General features: G+C 48.5%; 1 protein-coding gene across 5 annotated transcripts in view; it reads right to left on the reverse strand.

Annotated features, from left to right (window-relative positions):
- Window positions 1-21,036, reverse strand: part of AFAP1L2 (actin filament associated protein 1 like 2) — a 65,389-nt gene that overhangs the window by 12,756 nt on the left and 31,597 nt on the right. For 3 of the 5 annotated variants that reach the window (XM_030276462.4, XM_030276463.4, XM_072931278.1), the window contains exons 2-6: window positions 12,289-12,417; window positions 11,684-11,761; window positions 8,679-8,770; window positions 4,715-4,805; window positions 1,213-1,296 (exon numbers count right to left, since the gene is read on the reverse strand). In XM_030276462.4, coding sequence (XP_030132322.4) covers window positions 1,213-1,296; window positions 4,715-4,805; window positions 8,679-8,770; window positions 11,684-11,761; window positions 12,289-12,417 — 474 coding nt within the window. The remainder of the gene's footprint in view (window positions 1-1,212; window positions 1,297-4,714; window positions 4,806-8,678; window positions 8,771-11,683; window positions 11,762-12,288; window positions 12,418-21,036) is intronic. The other 2 variants (XM_030276464.4, XM_030276465.4) reach the window with 1 other exon arrangement.

The following is a 21,036-nucleotide window of genomic DNA, read 5'->3' on the forward strand; positions in this document are numbered from 1 at the left end:
TTCACTGAAGAACTTATCAGTTGGGTTTATTTGTTCTTCAAATAAAAGGAAATGAGATGCAGTAACAAAGCTACACTCTTACCCCCCCAGTGAAATTTCACTCTACAACCTCCCTCAAGCAATCAAAACTTCCCCAATTAAACAAACTTTTTAAAAAGCAAATAGTCCCTTTCAAAGTCTTTGAATGGAGCACATCTCCATGCCCTCAGTGTATCAAACTGTCCATCTTTTATGGGAAAACTTGTATGGGAAACCTCAGTGCATTCTCACTATGCAGACCTTGTCCACAGGCAGAAATTCAGATGGAGTAACAGTGTAGGTGTTTCTCGACACTACAAACACCAAGGAGCTGAAACTCTGCACTGCTACAGGACCTTTCCATATGCAGCAGCAAGGATGCCTAAGGGAACCTCATCTTCCAAAACTCCCTCCTTTTCCACATGGGCCCTCTGGCCTCTTTTGGAAGTTTCTGGTGTCCCCACCTGAGCAGGTCTCAGGCTGCCACCTTACTCCTGAGAAGCCCTGGATGCTCTTCTGTGCATCAACCACAGCCCCAGGTGTGGTTCCTCATGAGATGAGCTCTTCCCTACTTGAAGAGCTGCAGCAACTGCTGGCCTGGTGACGCTGCCACGGGCCCATGAAGGAAAGGCATTTCCCAGGCTGTGCATCTGGCAAATGGGAACAAGCCTTGCCTGGTGGCTTGTGACAACCCTGAGGTCACCACTAAGGCTCTCTCAGTCCCACATCGAACAGCTCAGGCATCAGTGGCAGCCACAATTCTGGATGTCTTTATCTAAATCCACCTCTGCTTTCCTGTGGGTCTTCCCAGGAGCTCCCAGGGAGCTCAATCAATGCCATGATGCAGGAAGCTCAGACCACCTTATGCTGCCACTCTGCCTCAGTGGAGCACCTTCAATCACTCACCAAACAGCTACTTGTCAATACAGCCAGAATTACCACACATCAGCTCCACACCAGTGACAGAACAGGGGAACAAAAGCTAGGGAAGTTCTCTTCATTGTTGTCCTGAGCACAGAGAAAGCCACAAAAAATAATTGTGTGAAACAGTGAGAGGTGGTTACCCTCCATGCATGAAACAGGCAAATCCAGGGGGAGAGACCTGATAATCTTTGCTAAAACTGAGTTTTTGGGGGTATTTTGTTGTTGTTGTTGTTGAAGAAAGGCACTTCAGGTTGGGAAAGCATGCCATACCCATAGTAATTGTGGCATAAATAACGCCCTCAGTAACCTGCAACCCTGGCCTGGGTCCAGCCGCAGCAAGCCTACCAAAAAGACCTGCACAGTCAAAAAGAAAGAGAAAGGGAGACAAAGAGAAAAAAAGCCACAGATAAGCAAATGCAGAGAACAAGGGCATCAATCCCCTCGGCCAGTGAGGCTGTCCCATCCCTGCACGCTGAGATTTCATAAAGGGACAGCATTTTCAACCCACCCCTCCAACAAGGCAATTCCCTTTCAAACAGAGTCATGTCATCGCAGCTAAAAGCAGCCAGGGCCGATGGGCTGCTTCAGCCACAATAACGATTGCTCGGTTGGCAGCCACGTCCCCCCTCTCCCGTTTTCACTCCGCTCCTTATCGCACCCTCAAATTATGCAAAGGATGCTGATAAGCCTTTAACGCGTTTCAGCCCAAGAGGGAAGGGAAGCAGCAGCCTCTGCTGGAGCTGGAAAATGAAAGGCAGAGCGTCCCCAACGGAGGGGTGTGGATGCTGCTGATCAAAGATGGACCCCGAGATGCAGCAGCCTCGCCCGCTTGCTTTGTTTTAATTAATTCACCCACGGTTTGCTCCAGCGTCTCACAGTCCCACCTCTGATGGTGCACGAAACCTCTATCTCCTCAGCCCATCTGGAGGCTTGCTTTGATGTCCTTTCTTGGCAGTGCACCCGCTTATTTCAGTCGTGTTTCTATTTTTGTCTGATTTCACTACGCCCATTTGTTTGGGACACGTGGGTGTCTTCCAAGGCTCACGCTGTAACACTGTCAGCATCGCAGAGGGACTTCTCACAGAGCTTACAGCGACAGGACAAGGCGAAATTAAGACTGAGAGTGTAAGTTCAGCTTGCATTTCAGGGAAAAATTCTTGACTGCAAACATGATGAGGCTGGCACAGGTTGCTCAGAGGGGCTGGGGATGCCCCAGCCCTGGAAGTGCTCAAGGCAAGGCTGGCTGGAGCTCTGAGCAGCCTGGTCTAGTGAAAGGTGTTCCTGTACATGGCAGGGGGGTTGGAATGAGATGATTTTTAAAGTCCCTTCCAACCCAGGCCACTCTGTCATTCTATGGAAGATCACCAGCAGCTTCCTGGACTGTCACTCCTCCGTGTGCAGCTTGTGGGGAAAGGCACAGAGGGCCTGGGGGTTACTGGGGTCAGGCTTTAGCATCTCTGGCCAGGGCAAAGGCATGCATATCCAGACTGCCCTCTAGCAACAGCAGTCACACCAAGGTCCCAGATCATTTGCTAGCAGTGGGCACCACTGTGTAGGACAGATACAAATACTACTGACATCTAACAGGGCACAGGGTAGGCAGAGGGAAGGGATGGGGAGCTTGTGCTTGTCAAAACAAAGGGCAGGACAGGGACCTGCAGGATGGCCCACATGCTGCAGCCTGATCTCTTGAGGCAAACCAGGGCACCAACATCACTGCCCAGCTCCCCTCTGCATAGGGCACCACACTTTACCTTCTCCTGAGCCCCTGCAGCCCCTCTCCTTCCACATATCTGCTGCTCCACATCTTTCCCTGCTCCTCCTTCTGGCTCACTCCCCAAGGAACCACCTCCAACATGAGGTTTCCAAAGAGCACAGAGGTTCTCATGATGCTTCCTTCCTTCCTCCTCACACAGAGCACACTTTGTAGCACGCCAGGAGGTTTGTGTATAGAAGGGATGTGGTGGGGTCTGCAGAGGGGACCAGTGGCTGAGCAATCACAGGACACAAAGGCACCACACACCTCAGTGGTGGGGAATCACTGGAATCCTCTGCCCCATCTCTGCTGCTTTCACGGGCTCCTAGCCCCACTTACAGCTGTGACAGTGCCCAGTAAAACACAGAGCCTGCTGCTGCAACACAGCTGATCACAGCAGCCACAGACAGCCTCCCAGAGCTGCCTCATTTGGACAGTGCTCCCATCATTTGTGCTTTTCTCCTTTTGCAGAGCTCTGATCTCTCATTTCCTTGGGCATCTGACTGACCTAGATTTGGTGGGTAGTGGTTGTATTTGTGCCTCAGAGCTGCAGGAAAAGCAGAGGTGGGAGCTGGGTGTGCACTTATCATTCCTGCCAGCCAAGTCTCTGATCTGAGGGCAGGTTTATGGAGCTGCCTGGATAACACAAGCTGGGTATCCCAGCACATGGATCCATGGCTGTACTCCAGCTGATCCAGCATGTGCCTTTTTAAGCCATGGCTCTTAACAATTTATCCACTTTCCCAATGTGCAGCAGGGTGAAAAGAAATCTCCTTTATCTTACATTGCAGGCATGGGGATGAGGCTGCAGCACCCTGGGCTGCCCCAGCTGCAGCAGGGCTTCACAGGGCATCACAGCTCTCACCTCAGCCACACGACCCAGAGCCTTTCAGCAAAACACAGGGCAGAGCTGGGGGGCCTCTCCTCTGCACTGCACAGCACCTTTCACCCTGGCCAGGATGAGCCTGAACCTTTCCCATCTGAGCTGGGCACCATCTTCCTGTTCACTGACACGGAGCTTCACCACCCAGGAGCTCACACTGGGGCTGGAGAGGACCCAGCTTCTCCCAGATGAAGCTCAGATTCAACAGCCAAGGCTTTAGATCCAAATCTGTCACCCTCAACCCTCACTTCTTTGCTTGCCTCGACTCTTGCCACTCAGCCCTGCCCATGCCACGCACTCTGCTGCAGCCAAGGCTGATGAGCAGAGATCTGCTTCTGCAGTGGGGTGATATAATCCATCTCATATGGGTTTAAATGGATTATAAAGTGACAAGATCAGCTCTGCTATCAGATCACAGGAAGGCAATCTCTCAGTGAAGGGCGTTCAACAAAAGGATGCAGGAACACATCGTAAAAAGTGAGAATGTGGGAGCTCAGCATGCAGCAGCCTCCTCCCAGAGGGGTGGGGAGCCCACAGGGGACAGGCAGGGGTGGCACTGCTCCAGGACATGGCTGGGAGTGCTGTCCCAGGCACTGAGTGGGGGTGTGCAAGGGAACACACACGCCTTCCCCCCACACGAAGTGTGGCTTTCTTCTCAAGTTTACAGATGGTTAAACAGCCACAAGAGACAGAGCTGAATAACGAGCCAATTATAAAAATGGTTATCACTCCTAACAGACCAGCAGAGCCATGGATTTTGAGCCCCAAGGGGACAATTAGAGCACTAGGACACGAATGCAAGCCACTACAGCTTCACCACTCAGTCCTGAATAGAAATTTGTGTTTGACTGCAGTCTATCTGCCAGAAAAATCACCAAAACAAGGAGGACCCACAATGATTTCTAACATTTTACACTGATGCTATATTGATCCAAGCATATTACTAATTTCTACAGGAAAGTTAAAAATTGGGGCAATTCAGTATTCTTTGCTTTCCAGCCAGCATTAGATCTGTAATATCAAGTGTGATGAGCAGCAGAAAACAAATTTGTCCCAAAAGCTGTACGAAATATCTGTGCTTTCAGTCCTCCATCTCCCACATGAACCCCTCCCAAGGTTTAGCTGGGATATACCATTTACAGAGATGTCATAGGGCTCAGCCTCTTCGTAATATCCCTCTGGGGATTCAATCTTGGGGACCGGTGGTTGTTTTGTTTCCAGAATCTGCAGAATAAACACATAAAAGAAACGTGATTTAAGGTAAAAACAGATCCACCAAAACAATGGGACATCCTTTCCCCCTTTTTTTAGCACTCAAGTGCCTTGGGAAGATCAACTCAGAGCAGCAATTGCAACCCATCAGCTTTACACTGAACTGAGATTTCTGCCTCTGCACTGACCCCCCCCTGAACTGCCCATGGTAACTGGGGATGGTCCTCTGTGCTATGGATTATCTTATCAGGGAGCCAGAAGGGAGGACAATTGGTGCAACCCTGGCTTTACCTGAGCAGTCTCTGGTTGTGTCTCCAAGTCTCTGACTGGCAGAAACTAACAGCTAAAAATCTCTGCTTTAGGAACCATATTGGGGATCTTTAATTGTGCTCTTAACAAAAAAATGAAGGAAATGGATAAACAACACCAATGGAAAATAAGCCTTTGAAAAGAGTCCAAGTGCTGGAAAATCCCTGTGGTGCCTGCCAAACCCCTCCCTAAACACAAGCAAGGGCTGGCAGGAAAAACATGCCTTGATCTTTTAGAAATATCAATACATGAGGAAAAAAAAAAATAAAGGTGAAGAAATGAACTTTTTATTTTCCAGGTGATTCACAGAGAGGTTGGACATGATACAGCAGAGCAGCAGCATGAACAGATCAGTAGGATGAGCACAGAGCTTATGTTCTTCCCAGATACCCTGATCTGACAGTAGCATTTCCCTGCTCCCAGTGAGGTGTCCTTGCTCCTTTGGAGGTCAAACCACCCCAGCCATCTGACAGCAGGATGCTCTGTCTTGCCATGCTTCAGCTGACCTGACTGAGGCTGTGCACACCCTGACAGGATTCCCAGGGTCAAAGCCCCACTCCCCCCAGGAGGAGGGGCACAAAAGCAGGTCTCTGTGCAGAGACAGCAGTGTTGAAGGTCACAAATCATGCACTGTGCCAGCCCACGATTGCTCCCTGGGTAAGAGGGGCCAGCTGTGCACCAGCATTGCAGAGCAGTGCTGTCTAAGGCAAGCCCAGCCCATCGTGCCCACATCATCAAATGCAGGTGCAAAGCTGCCCATCCTGCCCCAGATGTTTCCACCAGCAGCTACTGGTGCTGAGAAGCAGAAGGAAGCTTTGAAGGAAGAGATTTTCTGGCCAACAGCTGCCCAAAAAGGGAAGCTGCTGGGCCTGTGGGAGTGAGGAATCCTGACCACACCAAAGTCACATCTGCTCCCACCTGGGCCAGCTGCCTGTGGCTCTGCCAACCTCCCAGACTTCTCCAGTGTTGAAACTCCTTATGTGGGTCTGCCAAATGCTGTGAGCAGACTGAACTTTCCTTCCAGAGACACATAGAGCACTGCTGGAAAACACTTGCCCTCCAAACACTTAAAAGGTTTAGGAACTTCTTGTCCTAATGTGCTGCACTAAGGAAACAAAATCAAACCCAGTCACTCCAGGGCTTTGCTTAATCCCTTCCCTGGCTAGGAAATGTGTCTGTAATTGCCATCTGTGGTGGCCTCCTGCGTGTAGCCAGCTCACTTTGTGCTGTGACCATAAAGAAATTGCCTACACAAAGAAATGCTGTGGGTTTTTTAACACCATCCCACAACTGTCAGGGAAGGGGCTGCTCTGTTTTGTCAGAGCCTACAGGATGCATGCACCTTGGCTGACCAGAAGGTATTAGTTTTGTCCCCTCTTTCCCAGGGGTGTGGAGTGGTTTACTCTCTAGTTTAAGTCAAAGGCTATATATTTTGTTATTTAACCACGCTGGCCCTTGCAGGACATTTGCCTGTTTCATTATGGCACAATGAGCATGCAAATATGCCCACCTTGTGCATTTGCATCCATACCACAGGACCTTCCCTGTGGGTGGCTGTGGGAAGAGACAGAGCTGCCAGGGCTGCAGCACAGGAGAGGTCACCAAGGCCTGCAGAACTCGTGGTTTAAAGGTTGTTTTGGGACAAATCCAAAGGCATCAGTGGGATCCAGGTGGGCCACCCCTGTTGGGCTGCCCAGTGACTGCTGGTGCCTGTGGGTGCCAGGGACACTCTGCTGTGCAGAGCTTTATCACCGTATTTCTTCCGTGCCCCAAAAGGCAAGTGTAGAGCAACACCACAGGATGCCCGTCACCAAATCACAGAAAAATCTGCAGAGCAAAACCGGATCTAATCTGATTTCCTCCCCTAACCTCTCAGTTTCTGTGCAAGGAGTTGTGTCCCACTCTCCACTGCCCAGGTGGCTGCGGCTCCTGCCTGCGCTGGGAGCTGCAAATGCAGACAGGGAAGATCCATCTCCCCAACAGCAATTCCCACTCATTAAAGCTCTCCCCAGCCCCATTCCCCAAAGGACACTCAGATATCTTCACTGCCAAAGCTCACTGACCCTCAGATGCTCACAGTGAGGAGGTACTTGACTCCTGCATCCAAAGGAGCTTAACTCCAGTGCTAAGCAGCTGGGAGAAGGGAATTCCCAGCACAGGTCTGGCATGGGACAGGAAAAAGTGCCTTTCTCAGCTGAAATCTGAGACTATTTTATTCTAATTCCCTCATGTAACTTCCTAATTGCCCAGTCAGAAAGCTGGCCTGCACCAAGATCAAGAGAAATGCCTTGGAGACACCTGGCTGCTGATTCCCCAGTGGTGCCTTCATTCCACCTCCTGCCCACTGTGAAATACAGAGCTAAACAGAGATTCCTGCTCTGGCCACTGCTCCCAGGCACTCCAGCTCCAGCCATCTGCGTGGGCAGAGCCTCTGGGGCTGCAGCAGCTGCCAGCAGGCAATCATGCTGCATCCAAGGGTTTGTCAGCTGCATCCCATCCTACCCCTTGTTTTCCCAGCTCCTCTAGCTAAGTCCAGCTGAGGCACACAGATCCCTGGGCAAAAGTCCTGGGGCCTCACCCTGCATCCTCCTTCCTGGGAAAAGAACAGATCCTCCTTTGTGGTTGATGGATGCACCACCCCATCCTCCTCCATGCCTTCTCCTCCTCCCCATGCATGCTCCCTGCCCTCCTTTCCTTTCACATCCTGAAATCCCAGCTAACAGCAATTCCCACATTGCACCAACTACTGACCAGCAACATTCAGGGTCTTGAGGATGACCTGTGTCTAGTACAGCTGGGCTGGCTCCTGGCACAGAGACAACATCCCACGGAGAGCTGATGGTGTTTAAGTGACTAACAGCTGCCCCACAGAAAAACCTACAGAGCCAGCAACTCCTCCTCACAGACCTGTGGGCTGCACAGACAACACCAGGTGCTCCAGCTGTGAGCAAACCTCTGGCAATGGCCAAACTGAGAAAGGCTCTGGCAGCAAGGGAGGTCCTGGCACTGCCCAGGGACCTTCCCACCACCCTGCAGCTGAAAGATTCCTGGTTTTCCTAAGATCATGTCAGCAGCCCAGGCACAGCTGATTTACAACTCAGGAGAGATTTCCAAAGGAACAGCTGAGAGCCATCACCACCTCTGTTTCTTTGAAAACCTCTCTTCTCCTTCCTTGAGCCTGGGGTGCCATGTAATGTGTGTGGGTCTCCCTGGCAGGGAGCACTGCCCAGTTTGCACACTCCTGGGGAGCCCCCACAGCTGCCTGCTCCACCTTTGCACAAGCTTTGGGCACTAAAAGGGCTCCTGGGTTCAGCCATCCTAGGCCACCATGCAGCTGCACCAGCCACATACTCACCCACAGTCTGTACACACAAAACATGCAGCTGGAAATGCCTAGTTCAATGTTTTGTTACTATTTTAAAAATAAAGCTCACCAGGACTCTTTGCCTCACTAACAGACACAGGCAGAGGTTTTTCCACCCAGCCATGCTGCACAGGACCTGACAACAGTGAAGCCTCAAGGGGCTCAGAGCCCCAGGCTGAGGCAGTGAAATGCAAAGGCTGTGAAAAACTTACCTTTGGAGGGGGGAGGTCTGGCAGGCTCTTCTGAGGAGGTGACAAATGCAGTCCTGAGTCTCCATTAGTCAGGGAGTTCTTCTGATCCAGCACTGCAAGGCAGAAACAATTACACAGATGACATGTGGCATCTCCCAGCAGAGCACTTGCTACCCTGGGCTGTGCTGCAGCAGCAGGATGCTATTTCAGTGGGGAGCAGAGTGACAATTACAGGCAGGGCTGCAGGGCCACCATGTCATTTCAGGCCATAGCCAGGAACGTGGCACCGGGAGATGCAGCAAGAGCTGACCTCTGCTTTTGGGGCATGTTTTTCCTCCTGGAGGGAAAACTGTGAAGGCCAGACTCACTGCTGAGACTTTAAAGGGTCCTGAGGAGCAGCATGGGCAGACACCACACAGTGCCTGGAAAGCCATGGCAGTTTAGTCCTTGCTCTGATCCCTGTGAGCAGACAGGTCGGTGACTGCTCCTCTGCTACCTTTCCCAAAAAATGGGGCTAGCACCACCCTGCTCCCAGGGAGAACTGCAAAGGTGGCTGCTCAGCTAAGTGCACAGTGGCTTATCAAGGCCAGCCCAGATCAGCAGTGTGATCACTGCTCAAGGAAGGGTTGCTCTGGAAGCAGCCCTGGCCAAACATGTGCATGGGCATGTGGCAGCAGAACTGCTCCAGGTGATCCGTGTCTGCCTCTGGAAAGTCAGATTTTCCAAGCTGAACGCAGAGTGATTTAGGATCTGGAGGGTACACTGAAGGCTCAGGAAACTAGTGTTCAGTCCTTCTCCTACCACAGAACTCCTGGGTGGCCTCAGTGAGTGCCCAAATCCCATGACCTCTGAGATAGTGCAATGATGGATGTACCTCTTCCTTCTCCAGCTACACACACCAGCATCACAAATCACAGACTGTTTCCTTACTGGGGTGGGAGGGAAGGAATATCTTTCCCTAGACATGTTGCAGGTGTCCTCTGATAAAGATGCCTCTCTAAAACCTGCAGTTTGAAGAAGATTTAGAAGAAGGAAGGAAAAAGAAAAACCATCCAAAATCCTGCTGAAATTCACATCTGTACTAACTGTTACTTATCTGTGCTCTCTGTTCCTTGTAAAAGTGAATGCCACCTGGCATTTGGGCTAAGAGGATCACAGTGGCCATACCAGGAGCCCTTCACATCAGTCCCACCTGCCAGACTCCTGCCCTTTGTGCTGACTTCCAGAAGGAGATGGCATTTGGCTCACTGAAGAGCCCTGTGGACTTGCTGCATCTCTCAGGTAAATGAGCTCCAGTAAATGATGGTGCCTCCATCACCCAGTGTGGGGAATTCAGTTACTGGGCCACAGGAAGGCATCTCAGAAGCAGTGTCTGTTCTGCTTAAATCCTTACCACTGGAATTTCAAGTAGATACGAGAAGCAGTGAAATACATTTTTGAGCAGAAATTGCATATTTTAAAGTTTGGAGGGGTGACTTTTGGAGCACAGCTGTTTTGGGGGAGAAGCTCTGCAGAGCACGAGAGGTCCTGTCAGCTCAGGCACAGAAGTGTGGTCCCCAGTCCCATTCCAGGCATGGAATTGCAGTAGATGAAAGGAACAGAGGGAGCTGCATCATCACTGGAAGATCAATATCACACCAGTGGGCACTTGGGCCCCCTCCAGCTAAACCTGGACCTGCAGGCACCTCTCCATCCAGTTACAGAGGCAGGATCAGGGCTCTACACCCAGCTGCAGCTGTGGCTAAGACCCACACATGTGGCTCACTGACTTCAGCACTTCCAAATAACTCAGAAGTTTTACTTGGAGTAGGGAAGTTGTTAAAAGAGAAAGAGAGAAGTGCCAGGTCCTGCAGGGAGTGACTGAGTGGGCAGGGTCATGGTCTTGATAGGGAAAAGTCTGAAATAAAAGAACCACCTCTAAAAATAAATAGTCTGAAATTTTTCCTGTGTTTGAGCATGGTGAATCAGTGCAAGCTTTGCTTTATCCACCCAAATGAGAGCTTATATAAAGAGATGTTTCTGTTGCTGCTCAGCTGCTGGGAGGCTGTGTGATCCTATTATAGAGCATTACAGCATCACCCAGAGGGCCCTGTCTGGAGGTCACACTGGGGCTGCACGTGTAATCTGGGAGGACATCCTGTCTTCAGAGGCATTTGAAGTTAGCCCAAGTTTGGCTGCAGGTAGTTTAAAGAGCAAATCAAATCAAATAAACAAAAATCCTCTACCACAAAGAAATAAAACCAAAACAAACAACTGTGGAAGTGGAACAATCCTATTGCAGGACCAGCACATCATCAGCAGGCTGCACTGATGAGTCCTTGTCTCATCCCTCTGCATTGGAAACTCTGGGGTAGGATCAGCCCCTGACTAGGTGTGCATTTAAAAAATGTGTGTCACTAATAGTCTCCCCCCATGCAATTATCAGCAACCTCTTTCACAGTGAACTTCAAAGAGGAAGAACATTTTTAGACAATTATGTTTTTTGCTGTGTTACAAATTCAAAACCTGGGAAAACTGAATTTGAAATGAGTATTTCACCTAGGTTTGACTTGTCAGCTTTTACCCTGCAGAACTATCACATCCCTGGGAGACGAAGGTGCTCTGCCCCTGCAGGTGGTGAGGGCTGAGCCCTGCAAACTCACCTCGCACGGCTGTGACAACACAGACCCTCTGGGCAGAGCAGAGCAACACAGCAAACAAGAAATACACTTCCAAGGTCTCAAAGATGCAAAAAGTGACTGTGGCCAAAGAAAGCATGAAGGCTTCCTTGAATATTTCAGGCACTGGAGCTTCAAGCCTTAGAAGGCAACATTTTTATCCCAAAATAAAGACCTCCAAAGTGCTACTTCCAGGAATAACCTCACAGTGCTGGCAAGGACCACTATTTCCAAGGGAATGTTATGAAAATGGCCCTTCCACAACCAGCAGCTGCTCCAGCCCTCAAAGCTGCCAGAGCAAGGCTCTAACCTTGTGTGCCTTCAGCATCCCTTGAGACACAATGAAACCATTAATCTTCAGCTCCTTACCTTTGTCTTGTTTCTCTTGGTCACCCTGCTGTTTATGGACTGTCACTTTGTTCATATAAATATACTCCTCATCACCACCTGCAAACAAAGGGAAAAGTGAACTCTTTACCCACACGCTGCTTTCACACTGCTAAATTTTTCCACAAAGGCAGATGTAAGAAATGTCTCTGCTGAGCACATTTGGAGAGAGCACGTTGGTTGAGGCAATGTGCAGGAAAAACCCCAAGCAATAATAAAAAGCAGAAAAATTAAGTGCTTTATGGTCAGGAAATTCCGTAAGTTAAAATTTCTACTTAAACATTAACTTGGCCAAACAGTACATCCTGTGTATCTTACAAAGTGGATTAAATAAACTTTAGGTTTAATAAGGAAAACAGAAAAGATCAGGAATCTTGGGAATCCTTTGCTTGTAAAGCTGGACACACAACTATAGTAATTTTACATAAACAATTAGAGGCCACTGCAAAAATAAACTCAGTTTCATTTTCTCCTTCTAGTTTTCATGTCTCCTATTCCCACCAGCCACCAGGAAAATGTTGTTTCAAGACCCCATAGCAATTCCCATGACAGCCCACCACCCCATCCTTGGTTTTCCTCATCTGTACCACTGGACTTGGTGTAGACTTTCAGAAGGTCAGAGAGGAAGCTCTTCTTCACCACAGCAGTGCTGCTCAAGTTCTCCTTGTCCAGTATCCTCAGAAAATCTTCAAGTTCCGTGAGCAGCTGCTCAAGAGCTACAACAGAAACAGAGACAACTTTTGGCAAAGCAGCTGGGTGGTGTGTCAAAAGAGGACATACGTTAATTCCACAACTTCCAAAATCCTTTGCTTTTTCTGCCCAAGAATAGTTCATATTTAATTTTCCAGCTTGAACTCTGCCTCTAGCTTTTGAAAGAAAGTGGGTCTCAAACTAAAAAATCTCCAGCTTCCCTTACTCTGCTCATACATCAGTGAAATCCCATGTAAATACCTATTCTTCTTCCATTAGGACTTCTTGCTCAAGCAAAGACAACCTGAAGAGATTTTGAGCATTAGGGCTGAGATTACACAAAAGCAGCTTGCAAGGTCTTCATACATGTACCTTGAGTCCTGGCAAATATCATTCAAACCTCATTTGGACCTACTAAAAATCCTGCTTTTTGCTTCCTCTTTCTAAGCCTGGTCCTTATCTGGGAGAGATGGGGCTCTGGAAACCTGGTGTAGCAGGAGGCGTGGTAAGGAAGTTGGAACTAGATGATCTCCAAGATCCCCTCCAGCACAAACCACTCAACAATTTCATGTTTCATTCTACCATTATTTCTCTGTCTGCGTTGATTTGAAAATGTTTATGTGTGTATTCCAAAAAGAAAAGAAAAAGAATCTCCACTTCCTGACATACACAGATCACAATCCAGTAACTTCTCAAACCACCTTGCTTGGGCAGTGACCATAGACCCACTGAATCCTGTGAAGCTGAAGACACAAGACTCCAAGGGCACATTGTTCAGCACCTCAGGAAGCCCTGCTGCAGCCAAGACATCCCTGCACACCCAAAGCAAGCAGCTGAGACACGGCACTGCCCAGCTGAGCCAGGCTAATGGGTTTGTTTTCCTCCTGAGGAGGTGCTGCACACCCTGCCACCAACAAATCACTGCTCTGACAGGGCTCACGCTGAAGCAACAGACTCCTAATTGCTCGCTTTTGTTCACACCAGAGTTTATCGTGGGCTAATTAGCAGCAGGGGCAGGAGGAGGAAATAACAGAGTATTATGTGGAGAGGGGAAGTGCCACGCAAGAATGACAGTGTGTGGGAAAAACGTGCCAAACCCAGCTGGGACTGTTCCTCCCCTTTGGAGGCTCCCCTGCTGCCCCCCTCCATTGCTCCTGGAGCTGAGGATCTGCAGAGATGGGCAGTGAAGCTCGGCTTTGCCACCACCACCCTGCAAGCCAGGCACTGACTCCTGAGCACTCCACCAGGGAGCTTTGGGATAACTGGAGTAGGGCAATGCTCCCTTCCCTTTACTTACAGCATTTACACTGGGGATCCCCTGGAACCCCTGTGACAGCATTCCCACTCTGGTGATCCCACAGAAACCCAGTGACAGCATTCCCACTCTGGTGATCCCACGGAACCCCTGTGACAGCATTCCCACTCTGGTGATCCCACAGAACCCCTGTGACAGCATTCCCACTCTGGTGATCCCATGGAACCCCTGTGACAGCATTCCCACTCTGGTGATCCCACAGAAACCCTGTGACAGCATTCCCACATTAGTGATCCCACAGAACCCCTGTGACAGCATTCCCACTCTGGTGATCCCACAGAACCCCTGTGACAGCATTCCCACTCTGGTGATCCCACGGAACCCCTGTGACAGCATTCCCACTCTGGTGATCCCACAGAACCCCTGTGACAGCATTCCCACTCTGGTGATCCCACAGAAACACTCTGACAGCATTCCCACGCTGGTGATCCCATGGAATCCCTGTGAGTTGCAGTTCACACCTATGAACTAGGAGAGTGTTAACACATTGGGTTCATAATACAAAGCATCTGAGCAGCTCTAGTTAAAGAGCTGTCCCATTTAAGGTCACAAAGAACAATTTTTTTTAAATGCAGGAGAAAGCCATCACCTTCCTACTCACCTATCTTTAGCCACCAGGCAACCTTCCTGGGGTAAATACATGTTAGAAGATTGAGAAATAAATTACACTGTAAAGGTTTATGTTGCTAGTCATTAATTGAAAAAACTTGTTACTGCTCTCAAACGGAATTAATCTTCACCAGACTGACTGTAAAACAGCCTAATGACTCCAGATCAATCAATAACAGCTCCAGAGGAACCAACCAACTTGTAGTTATTCACAACTCATTCTATACCCTCTGCACGAAATTAATTCTCTTCTGGTCTGATTTAGGACCAGGAGGGAATGGAAAACACCTGCATCATGCTGTGTTAACCCAAAGGTCTTTGCTAGCTTCTGTTTTACCCAGAGAAAACAAGAATTATCTTAAGAAATAGAAGCTTTTTTTTTTTTTTTTTTTTTTTTTTTAAATAAACTGTGAGGAAACAGGTAGCATTTGCTGATAATCTTACTGGATGCCAATAAGCAATGAATGGTGTCAAACCCACTCACAACTGGCTTCTCTAAAGCTTCAGGGACCCTGTTTCTTCCAAGTTTAAGGAAATCTCCCATGGTCAATCACAGCCTTGCTGTACTCATCTGCTTCAGTGGCCCACTTCAGAAAGTTCCAATTGAGGTCAGGTCCTGCTGGTCAGGCCAGCTGCACAGGACAGGGATGTGTCAGGGATGATACCAGAAAAAAAGAGCACCAAGGACACTTAACCTTAATCTGAAGCCTCAGAAGCAGCTGCCCACATGGATGTCACAACAGCAGGTTTGCAGGGAAGGGGGTACAATTCCCATTCCCTCCTCCACCCCCAGACTGCAGAAAATGACTTTATTCTTCTCCCAGGCACCCACAGCTAGCACACACACAGGGCTGAGCCCTTATGCATAGCAGAGCCCATACAGTAGGTTGCATTTTCCAGCCCACCAAAGCTGAACTCAGGCTTCCAGTGACTCAAAGCAGCTCATTTAGGATGTGATCCTGGGGCCACAGAGGTCAGTGGAAAGATTGTGTCAGACCCCAATGGATTCAGACTTCAGGGCCTCAAGAGAGGTTAATTTTGTTCTTCTTCTGCAAGAAGCAGTATATAAACCATCTGCTTCTATGCAAGTATCTCTCTGACCTCAGCTAACATTCCCAATCCAAACCTGATACCTGCAAAAAAACAACTCCAATGACCATTCATTCTCTCCTATCAGAGGGAGAACAAGCCAATATTTATCAGAGACTGATGAGTGTGAGAAGTAAAAATACGAAGAGAGTCTGTAAGATCCTCTGTGCAAACCACTATCCCAGCAGGTCCCAGCAGTAAAAACAATTGAGAGCCCTCGTACATTAAACCATCTCAGGATTCTGAGGGCTGGAAGTCACTGCTTGATCTCAGCTAAAGACCTATCATGCTGTGTTGGCAATGTATGGAACATGCTCATGGTAAAACCAGGTTGGTGGCTTTGCAAAGCAGCCTGAAACAAATGGTTTTTCTCCCAAGCTGCATGGTTTTGCTCTCCTTATGTTAGCAGTTTAGAAATGACAGCACATAAAGAGATGATTCCTGCTCTGCAGGGCAATAGTAACAGATCCAAGGAACATATCTACAAAATGGTATGGCTGTGAGCAGCAGGAAGAGACCTCAGAAGTAGACAGAAGCCTAAGTCATAAGGCAGAGAAATTCTCAAATGCTTTTCTGAAATTTTTTTCCACTGCTATATGGCTCTTCTCAACTCTTATAGAACTTCTTTGTGACTTAAGTAATATTTCTGGCACCACCTCAAACAAAGAGCTTCATAGATCTTACAAAAAGTCAGCCCCCTTCACAGAAAACAGGGATTACCTCTAAGGTTTAGATTGTCAGAAAAATTATGAGGCTTGGCTAGGGTCACTGTAAATACCTGCACTGAATCCAGTCCCCTCAAGCAGCAGGATATGACTTACTTCAGTTCCCTACAAAGCATGGCCACAGACCTGGGGTACCGTCAGAAATCACAGCACAGCTCATGTCATATCCTTCTCCATGGCAACAGACATCCGTAACTGGATAAAACCTGTAGGAATTTCTCAACACATGATGGAGAGAGGCATAGGAGCATCACAGTCAATGGGAAACTTGAGTGATTTGCATCTGCAGTGAGTAGATGATCATCACAGAAAGGATGGTACTTTGAAATATATAGAAATATCACATCTTTACTGATGTAATTCAGGGTTGGGGCTACAGGCAGAATTACCAGCTCCTTCTTCTTGCATGCACTTAACTGGATGATATGTTCTCCCTTCTTTTACTCCAAAACAATGCAACCCATTTTACAGAAACTCCTGGGCTGCCCCTGACCACCACAGGCTCTCTCAGTTTGAAGGCTGCAACTCTGGTTGCAGCAATAACCAAAGAGATGCTTTAAACACGACTGATCTGTTCCACCAGCAATTCAGTGGCAGCAGGACAGCACTGAAAAGGGCTTCTTTTGGCAGCAGTCTGTGCCTTTCTTTGCAGACTGAAAGTCTCTTGCATTGCAGCAGTGTCTATCCTAGCTCATGAGAAGCTAGAGCCAGAAGTGAAACAGCCTGCAAAGCCCTCACTGAGGAAGCACATTCCTGGCAAAAGAGCTGCCAATTTTGCCTGACACCAAGGTCACTGAAAGGTAAATGACCATTAAACTAGATTATAAAAGCCATTCCTACCAATAACCACTGATCTCTGTCATTGTGCTACAATAACAACCTATGTCTACATCTAATTACTTCATGTCTTGGCCTTAGGAGGAAATGGGAAGACAACTTCTGAATGAACTTTCATTCAAGTGTTTCAGTAACCACTGGGCAGGATTGTATTAGACCTTTTAATCTAAATTCAATTACTTATTTTATCAAGGTAGAGGGGCCCCAGCCACCGGACAAAGAACTGTAATAGGATACATGCTAAAAGACAAACTCTTTCCTCTGCTGAGATGAGAGGTGAAAGATAAGGAGTATCATTTGCTAACAGGAAACCAAGGCATTGGGAGATTAAGTGATTTGTCCAAGGATATGGGCATATTCTTCAGCAGATCAAGAATATAAACTAGCTTTCCCACATCCCAGCCTGGGGATTTTGTTTCCAACCCCCCATCCATGATCCTAAAGTGCTGAGATATATTCCATCTTCCTGCCCAAAGCAGAGTTTGGGCTTGGTACTTTTGGCTTCACCTTTTCCTCCCAGAAGGAGGTGGGCTAAGCTGCTGACAAACAACTCCATTCAGGCACCAAGTAAATACCTGCAGTCTGTGCCATGCCAAGCTTCCTGCTTCAAAAACTTCAGAAGCTCCAGAGACAGTAGAACTGGTAGCAGCATTGTGAACCATGAAAAAGCCAGCCCCCAGGAGCAGAGGGGCTCCTGAGGAGTATCTTGAGGTACCTGCCCACACCCAGCCTCCCCAGACTGCCTGCACCACGCACTACATCCCAACCTTGCAGCTCCCGTTTCCCACTGACCAGCCCTGGCTGGCAGCACTGGGATTCCCCAGGGGCTGCTTTGGCAGACAGCAGTTCCTTTCTAGCCCTGCTTTCTTTTTTCCTTTGCTGCATAGAATGAATAGGGCAGCTGAGGAGCGTGCAGAGAGGACAGGCAGGCACAGAGGCAGCATTCAGGCTGCTGAATAGCAAGTGCTGTCAGAAGAGCAGGAGGGCCCAGCCCAGGCCTCCTTGGCTAATTTGGAGTTTTACAGTAACAGTTGGGCTTTGCAAGAGGGAAAAGTCACCCATGGTTACAGCTAGAGAAGGCCATTCTCCCCAGCTGTGAGGAAAGGCAGATGTGTGGATGGTGACAGCTGTAACAGCTGGATGACCCCACACTGGGCCACCTTCCAAATCAGCAAAGCAGATCCTTCCTCAGACAAACCAACCCTCCTCACCCTGCCGGCTGCAGGGTCGTGCAGAGGAGCACTGAAGAAAGGGGAACAGCAATTCTCTGGCCCCTCTGCAGTGGGTGCAGCTCCTCTGCCCTGCTCCAGATGCTGCTGGTTTTGGCAATGCAGGACAGGCAAGGACAGGTGGCAGATGGTTCATCCAAATACACTGAGAAACAGCAACATCCCTGAAAGCTGCTCCTCTGGAAAGCATCTCCATCCCACTGAAACTCCAGCAGCATTCACCCAGGGTAAAGAGCAGAATAAACCAGGTGTGTGCAGACTAAGGCACTCAGGCTGAGAGAGACCAGGTTTACCACCTTGGTTTTGACCATCAGAAACAATGATTTACTTCTCACACTTGTGCCTGTACTGACTGGCTAGCCTTCCATCTTCTTGCTCTTCATGGGAAGAGAATAAAAAGCCCAGCTCACTATTGTCCAGTTGAAAAGGGGTTTTTTTTACCCACAGAAAAAATAATTATGAATATATAAATAATTGTAGAAAAAAGAAATCTCCCCACAGCAAAATGAGAAGTGCTGTGTTTTTCAAAGGAAAATCCACAAAAATCTCCTCTAAGCTTCTGGCAAACAATGAGCTTTCTCATTAGAGAATCACTGCTAGATTAAACAAAACAAAAGGCGAAATTCATAATCCTGAGACAAGCTAAAATCCCTCAAAATAAGAAAACTGTAAAACTGGAGAACTCCTATCAGAGTATTCCTAATGAGCCAGACAAGTGTCAGACAGTTATGACCACTGTCACAAAGCTGTCTGATTTTTAGACACAATGAGTGCTCACAGGGAAGAAAGAAAGAAAAAAAACCCACCCAGACTGTTCTATTAATGTACCTAAAATCCAGCACTGCTTGGATTCACCCTCTCCTTGGGAGCACTAGGCTGGTCTTTGTTGCAAAGTATGATTCATGGAAGGACAGAGGCAAACAATGTGTTTGGCTGGCTGTGGGCTGTGAACTGCACAGATGAACCCAAGCAGCTCTGCGTGGGCTGCTCTGGAAGTTCGAACAAGACTCGTATTGAGAAGTGGCAGCTCTAACCCAGGAACTCTGAACTTTAACAAAACGGCAGCAGAAAATGCACACAAAGCTTTTTGCAGTTAGCTGAGCAAACAACAGACTCCTCTTCCCTCCACTGGAAGGTGGGAAACAGCATCCAAGAAAAATTAAGGAAAAAAAAAAGAGGAGAGAAGAGAAGCAAAACATGGAAATTACTGTGTCACATGGAGATTTCACTGAGCACTCTTACATTTTAGTGCCACATTGCTCTATTATATCATAGAAAAGTTTGGGTTGGAAGTGACCTTAAGATCATCGGGTATCCAATGGAGGGTGTGTTTGACACTTGACAGGCAACACAGTGATGTGCTTCTTTGCAAAGGGTCTCAGCCTTTCCATGACAGAGAACTGGTGAGTCACTGGAGGTCCCCCACTGCCAAACAAATTTGTTGGATGACATCCGAGAGATGCTGGCACCTCTTCCTTTGGAGCAGGCTGTATTAGCAGACTGCCCATCAAGCTCACGAGATCCCCAAAGCTGTGCTAGGCTACAAGCTGCAGGCCTGTGCTCAGTGATGCTCACAGCCTCAGCAGATGGGAACACACCACAGAGTGCCATGGAAAACCATGCTGGGACCTGGGGTGGATCAGACAAGCACCACATCCTCACTGTGCAGAGCATCCAGGGCACATTCAAGTTGTGTAACACAGTAAAACTCCTGCTGGGACAGAACCCAGCTAGGAAAACAGAAAGGAAGCAACTAAAGAAATATCAGTGCAGTAGTCAAGAGAGTAAGTAATAATCCATGCAAATAAGGATGTCAACTAAAAAAAGTTGGACCAAGTCAGGCAGGGCAGGACATTAAAGACAACACTGTTTTTAAGGTAAATATCCCAAAGAGCCCGGCCTGGTGGGCTCCTTTCCCAGTGGGGAGAAAAGCAATCCCAACAACTTTTACAAAGAAGAAATCATGTTTGCCACCAAGCCCCAGAGCTGAATCCTAGAGTGGCACAACAGAGACACCATTTCCTGTGAAGCTGCCTCCACTGACTCCCTTATGTCCTCACAAACTTTTCTGCTGCTTTTCCCCTTCACTCCTCCAGTTTCCAGCTGAGATTGGTGGTTGGATGGTTTGGGCTTTCTCTGCCTTGTGAAGGGCTGTTCCTCTTCTCCATCACTCTGCGGGGCTGACTTCACTGGAGGGGCTGGTGAGCATCTGACCTGCAACTCAAAGCACATCTGCTGTTTGCTGGCTAATGCCATGCACAGCTGTGCCCAGGAAGGGGCTACCAAGAAGTGGCTTGGATCAAATGGAATAGCTGCCTTCAGGAAAAAGAAACACACAAAACACTCCACCAAATGCCACAAAGAGGCAGGGCTTTACTGCTGGAACCTTGTGCAAGAAGGCATCCCACACTGCCTGCTCAGCACAGCCTTGCTCTCCTCTGCCTTAATGCAGCTTTGCTCCATGAATGGGGCAACGTGCTCCCTGGACCTCACCTCAGGTCTTTGCCAAGGCTCCAGGAACACAGTTTTAGTCAAAATGCTGTGGCAGACCTTGCCTCATTCCTGCTCATCACTCTGCAGAGGAAAGCACATTTCCATCCCGGTCCACAATACAAAGCAGCAGCAGAACAGAGGCACACAACAGCCCCTAATGCCTGCTGAGCCCACAGCCACGGGATCTCTTACCCATGGAAAAAGGAAGCCTGGCATACCTCATTCCCAAAACAGAGAGTGGGAAAATCCAAGGTCCTGGAGAGATTAACTCTCACAACGATGGTGAACACCACCTGTGGTTTGTGCCACTTCAATACAAATAAAGGAGGTTAACTGACAAATATATTT

This window comes from Taeniopygia guttata, chromosome 6, assembly GCF_048771995.1.
Source record: "Taeniopygia guttata chromosome 6, bTaeGut7.mat, whole genome shotgun sequence".
Classification (NCBI taxonomy): Eukaryota; Metazoa; Chordata; class Aves; order Passeriformes; family Estrildidae; genus Taeniopygia; species Taeniopygia guttata.